Raw genomic sequence first — 15,448 nt, forward strand, 5'->3', positions numbered from 1 at the left:
GCACATTTTCTCTCCTGGTTTTAGAGACGCGCTCCAGTATCCTCTGTTTCGCCACAGCATACTTCCCTGCTAAGGGGGGTGCTTTGACCAGATCGTAAATTAAATCGACGCGGTCGGGAAGATGGTTCATGAGGCAGGTGAAGCGTGCATCGTCATCCAAAGCACAGACATTGAATATTTGCTCAACCAGGTTAAACCAGAACTCCGGGTGAGTGGGTTTGAAGTCTGGTAGTTTCGGCAGATTCAGCACTGCAGTCACTGCGGAGGTGCGCCTATTACTTCGGACGGAAGTAGAGCATGCAGAAGATAGCGAGTCCGAAATATTGGCGTCCCGTAATGCGGGAATCGCGAAATTCACTTGACGCTGGTGGGGGGGGGGGGGGGGGGCTGAGAAGTGACGGATGCTCAAACAGTGTGAGGATCATAGTCAAAATGTGCATTCTCATTGACGTGGTAGCTCGGAGAGAAGCCACAAATACTTAAGTGCGCCGGTGAATGTCCGTTATGCACACAGTATTCGCTCGACTGTGAGTGGTGGGGCTGGTTGTACATGTCAGAGTAATTACTGTCCAGCACAGAATTGTTGATTTGATTAGAAGCAACACAAGGATCCCACACACGTCCACTAGGATGCACACTCGGTGTGATATTTGCTGTTTGGTGAGCATTGAACACCTGTTGACTAGCCGGCGCGGAAGGATACACACGTGGCGGGAACTGATTTGAGTTTGAATTTACTACTGGATTTTCCAAAGTAGCAAAACCTCACTCGATGCCACGAACTGTATTGAATTGTGCATTCGACACAGGAGTAGGAATGTTCCGACCAACACTCTGTAGAGAACACGTGGAGAGGTCTAGGCTAACAAAGCCAGAGTCCACGACCGTTGGCGGTTGGAAGAAACCGATGAATTCCACCGCATGTTCTGGCTGAAGGATTCTGAAGATTCTTGCGGCATGTCCACTATGACGGCAGGAGTGCTGGAGAGGTGTTGCTGAAATCCGGGCGGCGTTGAGTGCTGAAAGGCCATTGTCTGGAGCTGAACAAAGGCCCTCGCGATCGCGGAGAAACCCGTCGTGGTAGGCACGTAAATAACCTTTGGGCGGTAACTCGGACGCATATTACACAAAAAACGGGGTCACCAGTGAGGGAATATGGAATAGTTGTAGGTAAACAACTAGAATTCTCTCAGATTCTGATTTATTCACACTTAGCTTCTACACAGATATATTTTCGTGATCAGCCAGCCACAGTCCTCTGCTGTGCAGTTTTAATTCCTTCTGCCTTTTTTCTCTATGTTGTTTTTGTTGCTGTGCTCCGTTTTCTGTGTTGTCTTACCTTTGACCATGGGGCTTTTCTTCCCCCGGAATTTTTATTTTAGTGCTTCGCCTGACTGGTGGATGGTTTCACTGTGCTCTGTGTTTTTATGAAACAAGGGACCGATGACCTTTGCAGTTTGGTCCCTTTAATCTTTAAACCAACCAACCAAGTCCGGAGGCTAACTGCCGTTAGCGTCCAACATCCTGCCCAAAGCCCTCCCCTCAAAGATAGCACACTTACGCACTGAACAAATATCGATATTTATGGTGCTCTATGCCACATCATCAATGCACATTGCTTGGTCTCCTGTAGATCTTTAAGAACTTTATCAAATTCTTGTAGCATGTTATCTACTTCACCAAACAATATTTTTCCCTCTGTCTTCTACTGTACTCGAGATTCTTGTTTGTGTTTGTAAAAAATTTGTTTGCTGTACTGTAGGCTGAATCAGTTAGTCTGTTTCAAATGTTTTCTTATACTTCTCTGCACACTTCCTCAAGAAAATTTCCTTTTGCATTTCTAGCTTTCTATTGACTAAGTTCCTCAGTCTTCTGTATTCAGCTTTTCTTTATTCACCAGTTACGTTTTTACATTGTCTTCTTTTTTTATAAACTGAATAACATTGCTGTTACTCATTTCCTTTTGTTTTAAGGTTTACTTTTTCTCTCTAGCTTTTCTGCTGATTTGTATGTCTCATATTTAATTTTTTCCCAGTCTTATTTCCCTCTTCAGTGTTAAAAAATTTTAGGTAGGTTGTTTGTTTCCTGTACATGATGCCTTACCAGTCCCTCAGTTTTCAAATTTTCTATTACCCATTTCTGTTTTGCTGTCTTTTTCTTCAGACATCTGAATCGGAATGAAATTGCCATGAGGACCAAGTTGTGGTCACTGTATGTGTTTGCAGATGGATAGTGGTTGTAGTCTTTAACTTGGTTTGTAAAATGTGATTTCACAAAAATGTGATTGTCTTTTCAAGCCTCTTGGGGCAACGTTATCCACAGTTACAAATAACCGTACTTTTATGAATGAATTAAGTTCAAAACAGAAAACTGTTTTGTATTAATTATCATTTAATTCATGCAAAGTTAATGAAGGCTTTTTAAGGAGTCCATTCAACTAAATGTCTCAAAATGGTAACCACATATGAATATATGCTTTTGGATGATCATCAAGGAAAGGTGTGTGACGTAGTTAATGCCATAGCCATACTGGAATGAAAATTTTACATTAATAATTAACTGTGAGGAAGCTTTGTACAAAAAGGATGTCAAAACTGTCAAATGTTGACCAAAGACAAATGTGAAAATTAATGTTTTAACAATATTAAACCATTTTAAAAAGAAGCCATCTAATTACTTGCTCCATTGTGGGAGAGTGTATGGTCACCACTTCTGCCAGCAAAGAAACAGCAATCAAAACAAGTGATAAAGGCTAGTTAGTCTGCATGAATGAAGGCAAAGTAAGTAACTTTTATCTGCTTAACAGTCTGTAGCCAGTGTGATTCTGTAATTCAGAGAGGTTCCATCTTCATGACTGCTCTGCAAGGTATAAAACAGTTACTGGAGAGTACTATGCAAGTCTTCTGGACCAACTGCAAGAAAAAAAGTGAACGCACACACACACCGGGTGTTTTTTAAGGCAAATTTAGATGGGTATCTTTTAGATATTCCAGAAAGACACTCAGGGCTAGAATGTACTCATTGGAAAATCATTGCTCAAGGTATACTGACATGAAACACAACTGTGCCTAAGTCTAATTTATTTTTCTGTTGCATATAAAGGGTGATTCAGCTGCCCCTACTGATGGGTTTTATCCAACCTGCAACCTTTTCAAAAAACACTTTTTGCAGAGATGAGCTAGTCCCACAGTTGCATCTCTGGATGAGAACTGAAAAAGATACAGACAATGTCAAGAAAAATAATTCCAATTTTAAAATATCCCCTTGAAATGTAAGAACACTTCATGCTATTTTAAAAACATTTAATTTCAAATAATAATTTATTTTTACATGTCCTGAGGATATTTTGATTTCATTTAAATTAAAAAGATTTAAAATTTATAACAATACCCTTCCACTGATGGCTACCGTATTTACTCGAATCTAAGCCGCACTTTTTTTCCGTTTGCTGTAATCCAAAAAACCGCCTGCGGCTTAGAATCGAGTGCAAAGTAAGTAGAAGTTCTGAAAAATGTTGGTAGGTGCCGCCACAACTAACTTCTGCCTTCGAATATGTGTAGCGCTACACGGGCATCTGCATCAGTAAAAAGAATTAAAAAAAGGTGTAAGTCGAGCTTTTTTCTCCGCCCCGAATTTCGAACCACTGCATTTTCGTACATTATCCGACGAAGTAAATACAAATTCCGTATTGTTCATCTTCGACTGTAGCAGCATTTCTATGTACTACGAAAATCCGACTGGCAAGACTGTTTGGGATGTTTGTCAATATGGCCAACTCTACGTTCTGAATTTTTTCCTACCTGTCAGAAGAGATGGTTGCTAATAGGAACTTTTATGAATTGTGAATCACACGCAGTATTCTCTTCACCATAAGAATAATACGAATATAAACATTTTACCATGCATTCTTTCGTATTTGCTGCTATCTCATTTAAATCCTGTCTGCCTAATAAAATACGAAACTAGAGTGAGGCAACAACAAACGAGGAAGAATATACATATTACATATCATGTAATGTTTTTATTCGTATTATTCTTATGCCTAATAGTGATACAGTCAGAATTGAAGCACGGCAATTGACTAGATTTTTAAATCTAAGATGACTAATTTCTGTGCAGAATATAATGTACTATAGAAGCGTCTGCAAAGATGTTCAAACAGAAAAATTTTTGCTAAACTCTCGTTCAGAACATCTTCTATCATACGCAGCCTATTATTTGGTTCTTGTTGACCATTACCAAAGAAAGCAGCAGTGTAAGTAACAACAAATAGCAGTCTCTTGTCATTGTTTCGATAATGAGACGATTCCTCTCTCTCTTTTTTTTTTAATTGTAAGCGCCTAAGCGGCGGTAGCGCGCACAAAAGCAAGCCATGCCGCGAACGGTGACAAGTCGTAAACACTCATTATCAGAATGCGACAAACAATGCATGACAGTACAGTAATGCATTTTCAGCTTAGAGTGACGTAAACACCTATAACAAAGAGAACGGCACTTATCAGATCAAGGAAAAATAAGCAGTCAATTCAAACCAGACGAAGCACGTGAAAAAAGAAGGGTACCCGTATAAATACGGACGGAGCGACTGACGCCTAGCAATGGCTACCTGGTGCAGCTTAACTGCTAAGCTTACGACTCGAACCAAACTACTGTAGCTGTATCGTCATTTATTCGACCTAAATTGTGTCTCATATTACAATGGACCAACTTTGTTTCGATTTGGAGGTGTGGCCTAAAACTTTTCTCACCTCTTGAATTTCGAGTCTCAAACTTAAGGTGCGGCTTAGATTCGGGAAAATTTTTTTCCTTGATTTCGAGTCTCAATTTTCAGGTGCGGCTTAGATTCGAGTAAATACGGTAATACTATGCTGCCTTAATGCATGTATACCTGTCCCCACCAAGCTAAAAGCGAACTTGACAAGTTAGTAAGAAGTTGTGAACATTAAAGGGTCTGTTGTGCAAGACATATGGCACTTAGGGGTGGTACCTTGCACTTATCCGAAAAATATTTCTAAGTAGCCCTACGGCTCACACAGTAAAAACTGAAAGTGCCTTGACCAGTAAATGCTGGATTGAAGGCTTATCCTCATGCTTTGGTGGCTGTCTACATCAGCCATCACTTAAAATGATGCTGCCCCTCTCTACCTTGGGGAAGTGAAATTTTTATATTGTCTCATCGCTACTTTTCAAACTATTAGTCCTATAGAAAAAAATGCTCATGACCTTTTTGTAGTAAATTTAATGTAGTTTACAAATTATTCAAGAAACATGCATTTTAGGGCCACTTTTTTACGATTTTTGTTGGACAATTTGAAAACTATGTCCTCTAGGGAAAACGTGTCCCAATTTAAATACATTAAATTTCCTCCAAAAGGTTCTGCTGATCTTTCTGTAGGACTAATAATTTGTGTATGATACTTGAAGGCACTGCAGGTTTTATAAAACCCACAAGTAAGGACAACTGCATCCGTGTACATACGTACATATGTCCAGGATCTATTCCCAAACCTCTGGATCCGTTTCAACCAAATTTGGCACAGAAATAGCAGGCTTCATGAGTACCAGCTCCAATAGGAGCGGAGATACAAACCGAAACACATTTTTTCCAGCCTCTGGCTTAAAGGATGCTTACACGACAGGCATGTTGTGTGTGAACATTATTGGCCTGCCAGATCAACCTGCTTTTCAGGGCAACCTACATCTAATGGGCAAGAAACAGTTTTCTGGACCACAACGTTTAGGCTGCCTTGCATGACAGATGTATTGTCTTGGAGCAGTATCGGCCTGCTTTATTGACCTCCTTTGTGTGGTGCCCCATACGTCAGGGGCAAATGAATGATTGCATGCCCCTGATGTGTAGTCTGCCATTCATGACAGGCATGTTGTGGGAGTAGTATTGGCCCATTTTATTTAATTGTCTTGCAGGGCTACACATTCCAATGAACATGGCTTCAGCAGGTTGAGATTGATAGAGGAGGGGAGCGGGAGCTGCATGAGGCAGGTGGAAGGTGTAGAGGGGTAGTGGACAGGTGGAAAACAAAGTGGGATAGGCGGAGATGGAAAGAGAGGGGGAGGAGGATAAGGTCAGCAGGAAGGGGGAGGAAGATATAGTCAGAAAAAGGAGTTGGAGGAAACAGACAAAGAGAGGTGGGAGGAGATGAAGAGTCAGAGAGAGTGGAGAGGAGGAGATAGATAAATCGAGGTGGGAGGATGAGGTGGAGAGATGGAAGGAGGAAGAGGAGGACACAGAGAGATGGCGAAGGAAATGTGTTCAATTTACATATTGAAAGCATATGTGGGCAAAGCTATAGGAAAAAAGCTAGTTTATAAAACACATACACACTGCTGGAACAAAAATTTTCACATTGTCCCCATATCATAAAAAATTTAAAAAATTGAATTTGTAGGTTCATCACGATTAAGGAATAAGTGTAATGAGAAGCACATATAGAAATTGTAAAATCTTTGAAATATTATGGATTTCCTGTTAACAGGATATGCTTCCTTGTTTTATACATCATTCTGCTGCATTTCAACACTGATAATGTAATAAATTAATTATGGCTCTGTTGGAAGAAACATGTCAATATTTAGTTGAAACTGTGGTGATACATAATGGATAAGTCCTATGAAAATTGTCACATGAGATCAGAAATATTCTCTCTATAAACATAAGTACAAAATAATTTATTCTGTGACTTTGCTGATAAATAAAATATCTTATTTTTTGGCTCACATCTTCACTCCTCCTGTTTTTCTCCTGCCCACAAATTCCACAAAAACTTGAAATTCTGATGGGAGAGACCACTAGAAATAGTATAGTATCATATAGTGTTCAAGCAGTAAATTATTTTCTTATTGAATACCTCTAAAAATGTTATTTTTTACTACCAGCTGGAATCATGTTACTTTTTACCCAACCATTTGTGATTCTGAACTAAATTTTGCTTGTTTTTTTTTTTTTTTTCTTTTGCAGGGAAGCTGGATTCTTCTTCAGAATTGCCATCTGGGATTAGATTATATGCAAGAGCTGTTTGTTAACCTATCAGAAATAGAAAGTTGTGATCCAAACTTTCGTTGTTGGATTACTACAGAAGTTCATGCTAATTTTCCAATTTCATTGCTACAAATTTCCATCAAATTTACAAATGACCCTCCACAAGGTACTTTCTTTCAACTTTCCTATACTAAAAAGGCCATGTTAGTAGTTATTTCACCATGCAAAGTTATTATCATCATATTACTTTCCATCTTTTAAAATTTCTGAACATAAAATTAGAACATTATAAGTTTATAGTTCAGTTAATTTTCCACTGACCATTTACTACTAATTTTTCAGTGAATCATAATAAACAGAAATCTTGATTTGTTGATGTCAACACATCTCCCATCATAAATAAATAAATGGTTCACGCCTGTATCGCTGAAGTCCAAATAATGAGCCAAGCAAATTATATTTTACTAGTAATTTAGAAATTGTGTTACAAATCAGAGTATATATATCATAATGCATGATGTCATTGTGCCTATACAATGTCAATCCAGATATGTGAAATGATTGAAGACTTACTAGGAGACAAATCCAGTACATTGTCTTCAGTTAGGAGATACAACCAATAGAAAAAAATACTATAGGACCTAACTCTTGGAAGTTTGCTACCCATGATACATGTAAATCATTTTGCAGTTCGTGTATGTAGCTCCCTGTGACTATAGAGATGATGCTATTTTACAGTGAATAAAACTGACATCAGTATAAGATGGGAGCTGCAGCGGGATTTGCACATGATCAGTGTTTGATGCAAAGGCTAGGAACTATCTCTCATTATAATACAAAATAATACAATGTAATAAAATGTAATACAAGTAAGAAACATTACGTTATGTAATTCCAGAATGGGAACTAAGCCACACTGATTCCATAGTCACAGGTTTGACACGTGAACTCTATAAATTAACTATAAAATAATTTAAAATATTCCATTTTAAAGTTTCCTCCTTCAGTTTATATCATTTAAAAGGAAACTGATTATTTTACTAAGTCTGAATATAATTTTTTTTTTTTTTTTTTTTTTTTTTTTGTAGTTGATGAAAGTATCAATATTAACCAAAAACCATGTGTCACAGGTGTGACAAAATTCAGAAGTACAACATAACACTTTGACCTTTACAGGAAATAAGCAGTGAATCAAATGGTTGTATGTAAACAATGTAATAAGTGTATAATACTATAATTTTGTTTATTAGCCATGAAAATATGAGAAAGAACATAACATTATTTTCAAAATAACAGCATAATTTCTGTTGTCATGGGTGTGACATAATAACGTCATGGGTGTGACGTGTACAAACTTCTTTCAATATTTCACAGAAATAAAGATAGAAAATGGATTAAAATTACATTTTTGGCAGCACAAAGAATCACATTGCATGATTAAAGTGTTGTTGGTGTTAAATTAATTTAAAATGGTCTGTTCTTTAAGAGAACATACACCTTCAATTTATGTTTTTTCCTTCTTTTCTCCTTTCTAGAAATACTTACCCCCAAGCTATGCACAACACAATACTAACACCTCTTCCTCTTTCTGAGCTCAACATCTTAATTATTATGGAGGGATGATGACTCAGTTTTTCAGGATTGCAAATGGGAAGTTGCAGTACAGAAAATGGCCCAAAGATCTCCAGTGTGTATACGTGTGTGTGTGTGTGTGTGTGTGTGTGTGTGTGTGTGTGTGTGTGTGTGTGTAGTGAGTGAAGTGTTATGACACTGAGCTCAACATCTCAATCATTATGGAGGGATGCTGACTCAGTTTTTCAGGATAGCAAATGGGAAGTTGCAGTACAGAAAATGGCCCAAAGACCGCCAGTGTGTATATGTGTGTGTGTGTATGTGGCTGTGTATCTGTGTGTGTGTGTGTGTGTGTGTGTGTGTGTGTGTGTGTGTGTGTGCGCGTGTGTAGCGAGTGAAGTGTTATGACACAATGTACGTATAATGTGTGCAGTGACTGATAGTGAGATATGAGTGTACCGTGTGGCGTTACATTATTTATTAAGTTATTTGTAAAAATAGTGTTGTATACCAGGAGTAAATATAATGATTGTCTCTAACTAAAAGTCTGTAAATATATGTACATACGAATTAGCTTATTTTAAATTGATCTAAACTTGTAAATACTTTTATACGCCCTATAGCCTTGTAACAAGAGATCTACAGATGAATAAAGCTACTACTATTACCACTACTACTACTAGAAACTAAGGAACAACTCATTTGTAACTGAAACATCCTCTCATTTCTTCAGCATATTACACATTATGGAGAATGAAGCAATGTCTTTTTCAAATAAATAAAGGATTGAACACTTAACAAAACAAAGAAATATACACAGAAATACATACTTGAATAACTTTCTAATAAAATAATAAAATGCATGATTTCCTTTCATTTGAATTGCAGGAGGATTCAAAATTTTAACAACATTCTTTTGTAAAGAAACAATTGAAATCTCATTTCCATTAGCACAAAAGCAATTTTTTTTTCTCACATGGTTTTAAAAACATAAGCTTGATTTCATTGGCCACACATTCTGATTGGCAAACAGCAACAAAATTCTGTGCATTTCCCTTCTCACTCTGAAGCTCTATGATCAGAAAGGTTCCAACTTGAATTCCCTTAGTTAGGTTTATGGTTGCCTGTACTTTATTTTCTGATGTTGCTTGATTACCTTCAACATTAAACTCTTTAGAATCTGGTAAACATCAGAAAATTTTGGCTGTTTCTTGCATTTAGGGATCTTCTGAAAGACTTCATATCTTGTCATTTCATTGACAGATATTTCTGCAGCCTAAACATAATGACCGTCATAGTTTCTAAAATAATGGTTAGTTTGCACTTTAGGAATTGGAATTACATCTTCCCAAAACCTTGACTGTTTCCTTTACCTTGTCCACATCACTGCTTGAAATTAAGAGAAAATATACTTCATTCAGTTTATCACTAGCATAACCAGAAAATTTCTTTGCATTATTCATTACAAATTTCTGAATTCTGATTCCTCTCTCATCAAAAGCCCCTTTGCCGTGTGAAAAGGCAAAAATGTCCAGACATGTTTTGGTGTGGCTGAGGTAGGACAATGTAAATTTATTTTTAAACTGAGCATTGCAGTTGTCAGAAAACATATGTACTTTTGTAAATTTGGATTCTGCTGTTTTAGATGTGCTATTATTTTTTTAAAGAAAACACCAAACTGCAAATTTGTCATGTGAAAGGTGATGAGTTGCAGTTGCATAAGAAGAAACCTTTAGACTATCTCATACATATCAGTTAAATAATGTTATTCGTTTATGGCTCGAATGTGCAGCCTAAATTTCATCCTGCGACATGAAAGAAAATTTCTCGGCAAAGTCAACTTGCATGGCAATGTTACTCTTTGTAAGCTCTTTCTTACAAGACCCAAAATATTTGGCTTGTTTCTCCCTTATACAGAAATGCCTTTTAAACATTGACATCTGGTCCTCTAACTCTTCATTGACCGTTTTCAGCCTCAGTGTATTTTCCATAACTTTGGCACTCCATCACAATCATTCCACTGCTTCCATGACAGAATTTAATCTTGATTTTCATTATTCAAGCACAATGACAGGTCCTGCTTATACTTTCTCCATTTTCCTGTCATAAAATCCACATTTTGTACATCACAAGTAATTTTCTGAAGCAACTCTTTAGTAGAATTGGGAAAATCTGGAATCACGTGTGAAATACTTTCAGTTAGAAATTTAAAATTTGCATGGTAATTGCATACACACACATTATGTGGTGTTTCTGATCAGTGACGTGGCCATGTTGACTTTCCTAATGGAGTATCAGGATTTGTATTTTCAAATTTCCTCATAGGCTTTACAGTAAGTCATCATCATATATGGCTTCTGAACCTATTCTTATTTTCCACTACTGGTGCCTTTAACAGATTTTACATCATGAATACCGGGAGTAGCTTGACTAACATCATTTTATTGTCACACCCATGACAAATATTACTGTCACACCTGTGACAACATTCCTGGATAAAATACAGTTATTCCCAAAAATTAATAGGTTTAGGAGTTAATATATTTTCTTAACCTCACTTTCCTAGAATGTTACAAATTATGAAGTACTTGTTGAAACAAGAAGCAAACTTTATCTTCTTTTTTGTCATGGGTGTGACAGTAATCCCTGTCACTTTCAAAAAGAGAAAAAAATTCAAAAGAAAGCTTACCTGAAAAAAATATTAAAGACTGTTGTTACATAGCAAGTTGCTTATTGTTGTATTGCCTATTTCACAGAAAGCAAATCGGTTCAGCCAGTGTAAAAAAACTTCCATGGTGTTCATGGACTGCATTAAACTACAATCTTTTGTTTGATAATTCATAACTAAATATCTTGAATACAGTAAAAGTGAGTTTCAAATCATTAAATTTTATATTTTGTTAGTGCTTTCACTTTCCTGATTTTCTGAAAATGACTGTTTGGCTCATTTTATGCAGAATAAGCCACCAGTAGATCAGTCACAACAGTTCAGAGTGACTTGAGATGAAATTTAACTCTCATGAAAGCATATGTCAGTCAAATTCCTGTGAAGAATTCATAGAAAGCATAACTTATAAGACTGTCCAACTCCTGCTGGAATGCCATTCCATTGTCTGGGATCCTTAATGTAGAGATTAATAGAGGAGATAGAGAAGAAAGAAAAGAAGCAACAAGAGTACTGAATGTCATACCTCAATACTTCGCAAATGAATGTGAATAGCATGGCAGATGCTGGATACTGTCCCAGTTGTTAGGCAGTATTGAGAGATGCAGTTTGCTCATTATAACGAAAATGAGAAGGAAATTGGCTGTATCCTTTTAAAATGAACCATTATGACATTTATCTTTTATTTATTTCGGGAAACCATTGAAAACCTAAATTTGGGTGACTGGACCCAGGTATATGCAAGTCTATTGATTTGCCATTGCACCATTTTGCTCAGTGTTAGAAAGTGCTGACCAAATGGACCAAATGCCTATGCATGCATGCATGCATCCACATACCCAGTGCCCCCCCTCTCCTCCTCTCCCCCTCCTCCCCCTCCCACTCCCCAATCCCTACATGTTAATGGCCTGTACACTGTGCTATTACACATTTTTTTTTTTTTTTTCTGTCCTGACAGTTTACCAGTATGCAGAACCTGTGATACACCCATAACAGTTTTTTTTGTTGTGGCCTTCAGTAAGGAGACTGGTCTGATGCATCTCTGCACAGTAGAATTCAATGTTAATAAATTTCTCTTTTTCAGAAATGATTGTCTCACTGTTTCAGTTTACATTTAATATCCTTTCTAACCAGTACTGTAATAGCAACATTCATCTACTACTTTCAATGTCTTATTTCTTAAGCTAAGTCCTTTAGTGTAAATTGATTTAATTTGATTACATTCCACTATCCTTGTTTTCTTTTGTTGTAAGTTAAATATCTTCTTACTATCTCTCTTCAATAAACTATCAGTATCGTTCAACTGATCTTCCAAGACCTTTGCTGTCTCTGACAGAATTATGATGTCATTGAAACCTCAGAGTTTTTATGTCTTTTCCCTGAACTTTAATTCCATCTCCAAATGTTTTGTTGTTTCCCTTTACTGCTAGCTCAATGTACAAGTTCAATAACATTTGGGATAGGCTACAATCTTGTCTCACTCTTTCTCAACCACTGCTTCCCTTTTCCTGTTATGTTCTTTCTGCCTCTGCACTTCACTAAATTCATTATATCTAACTTCAACCTTTTTTTTTTTTTTATTATTTCTCTAAACTGTGTACTTGATTAAGGAGTCTAACATTCCTCACTCTGATCCTTAGAACAACAATTTTGTTTCTTTTGATGATGACATCTTCCTATGTAGCACCTTCTTGGAGATCCAAATGCTTGCAGAATTGTAGCAAGTAGAGTCATCATCTTGTATGGCTTAACAATTACCCTCTTAGGTAAAATATTGTGGAATAGGTCAGATGCCATCACATCAAGACATACAATATGATGGCTCCACTTTCTACAATTCTGCTACTTAAATACATAATTTTTGTCTCCCTTCTTTCTGTTATGTACTTAGTACATGTACTAATTATTCATAATGTAATTTTATGATGACAATAATACAACTAGTTTACCTGTAAATAGTTTATTTACAAGAACAATCATGTATTGTTTCCTTTAGAACATGTAGAGTTGAAATTTTCAGTGAGCAAATAGTTACATCTACATCTACATAGGTACTCTGCAAGCCACATTGTGTATGGCGAAGGGTACCATGAACCACTACAAGTCATTCCCTCTCTCATTCCACTTGCAAATAGAGTGAGGGAAAAACAATTGCTTGTGTGCCTCCATATCAGCCCTAATTTCTCGTCCCTTAACTTTTTGGTCCTTCTGCGCAATGTATGTTGGCGCGCAGTAGAATCGTTCGGCAGTCAGCTTCAAATGCTGGATCTCTAAATTTTCTCAATAGTGTTCCTCAAAGAGAATGTTTCCTTCCCTCCAGGGATCCCCATTTGAGTTCCCGAAGCATCCCCATAACACTTACGAGTTTGTTCGAACCTACTGGTAACAAATCTAGCAGCCCACCTCTGAATTGCTTCAATGTCTTCTTTCAGTCCTTGTACAGGTCCCAAGTACTCAAGCAGTACTCAAGAATAGGTTAAACCAGTGTCCTATATGCTGTCTCTTTTACAGGTGAACCACATTTTCCTAAAATTCTCCCAATAAACTGAAGTCAACAATTCACCTTCCCTACCACAGTTCTCACATGCTCATTACATTTCATATCACTTTGCAACATTACCCCCAAATATTTAAACAACTTGACTGTGTCATCATGACATTACTAGTAATGTATCCAATCATTACAGGTTTGTTCTTCCTACCCACCCACATTAACTTACATGGCGAGCTGCCATTCACCACACCAACTAGAAAATTTTTCTAAGTTACCTTGTAGTTTCCTACAGTCACTCAACTTTGACACCTTACTGTACACCACAGCATCAACAAACAATGGCAGATTGCTGCCTTCCCTGTCCACCAAATCATTTATGTTTATAGAGAACAACAGAGATCTATCACATGTCCGTGGGGCACTTCTGACGATTCTCTGATGAACATTCGCTGCGGAGGACAACATACTGGGTTCTATTATTTAAGAAGTCTTTGAGCCACTCACATATCTGTGAACTTACTCCACATGCTCATATCTTTGTTAAAAGCTTGCAATAGGGCACCATGTCAGATGCTTTCCGGAAATCTAGAAATATGGAATCGGCTATTTAGTTACAGCTCAACATAGTCCATTCGAAAGCCCTCTTTTTCCTCTTCTCAACAAATGTAACTTTTTTTCAAAAACTTCCTATTTAAATAGTTATTTGTCATGAAAATTTTCATGTTTGAGCCTTAACTTGTGATTATTTCCAGAATTCAGTCCCATAGTTTTGCATTCCTAATTTTTCTGATTCCAAAAATGCCGACTTTAAGAACTTTTAATTTTTTAGTTCTGTTCAGGAAATGTCATTTTAGTAGGTTTTGGTGGGCTCTGTGAATCATCACAGAAGTAAAATTTTTTTCCGTAAAATAGTATTTACAAATTACCTTTTTCTTGTAATACATGTCATACTTAAACAGATTTGCTCTTTTATGCATTATAATTTTGTGTATTTAAGCTCTCTTTCATGTTACTTACTAATATGTAAAAACAAATTTTGATTTTAATTCTTATGCGCATCTATAAATGGGCATAATATGTAATGCCACAGGCAGTCTGGGACTAGTTAGCAAGATGCGCATTTATCATCTCATAATAATTATGTAGCATGTATTACTTGGTTAAAATGAGAACAGTTCTGTGTAGCTATCAGTTATTGAAGTGTACAGGTACTATGTTCAACCAGATATAGAAACTGAATATTCACTATGTGTAGTGGTTATGTAACTAAATGGAGTTCATATTATTCATTATTCATACTTGACTGTGAAAGTGTGTAGTTGATATCTTGCCACTGTGTCAGAACAGTCACAGTGTCAGTTAGGTGCTAACCTGTGATAAATATACCAAGGTAAAATCCTGGATATTACAGTTCCAAGTGGTACTGCATGTCCTTGGGAAACATAAATGCTGTAGTTTCCCCTTACTTTCAGTTGTTCGCAGTACCAAAATAACAAGGCCATGTTGGCTAGTGTTACAGGGCCAGATCAGTCAATCATCCAGACTGCTGCCCCTGCAACTACTGTAAAGGCACTACCAAACTTCAGTAACCATGTGTTTGTCTGGCCTTTCCACATATTTTTGCTTCTGATGTGGCTGCACAGCTATTATATTCTTAAAAATGAAGAGAATTACAACATAGAAAAGGGACTCCATGATTGTCTCATACCTGCAAATGCAA

The 15,448-nt window shown here is 37.0% G+C and overlaps 1 protein-coding gene across 1 annotated transcript in view; it reads left to right on the forward strand.

Annotated features, from left to right (window-relative positions):
* LOC126155690 (dynein axonemal heavy chain 8-like) overlaps nt 1–15,448 on the forward strand; it is a 622,476-nt gene that overhangs the window by 494,219 nt on the left and 112,809 nt on the right. The window contains exon 38 of the mRNA XM_049916245.1: nt 6,977–7,163. Within this exon, the coding sequence (XP_049772202.1) occupies nt 6,977–7,163 (187 nt within the window). The remainder of the gene's footprint in view (nt 1–6,976; nt 7,164–15,448) is intronic.

Source organism: Schistocerca cancellata, chromosome 2 (genome assembly GCF_023864275.1).
Source record: "Schistocerca cancellata isolate TAMUIC-IGC-003103 chromosome 2, iqSchCanc2.1, whole genome shotgun sequence".
In the NCBI taxonomy this organism is placed as follows: Eukaryota; Metazoa; Arthropoda; class Insecta; order Orthoptera; family Acrididae; genus Schistocerca; species Schistocerca cancellata.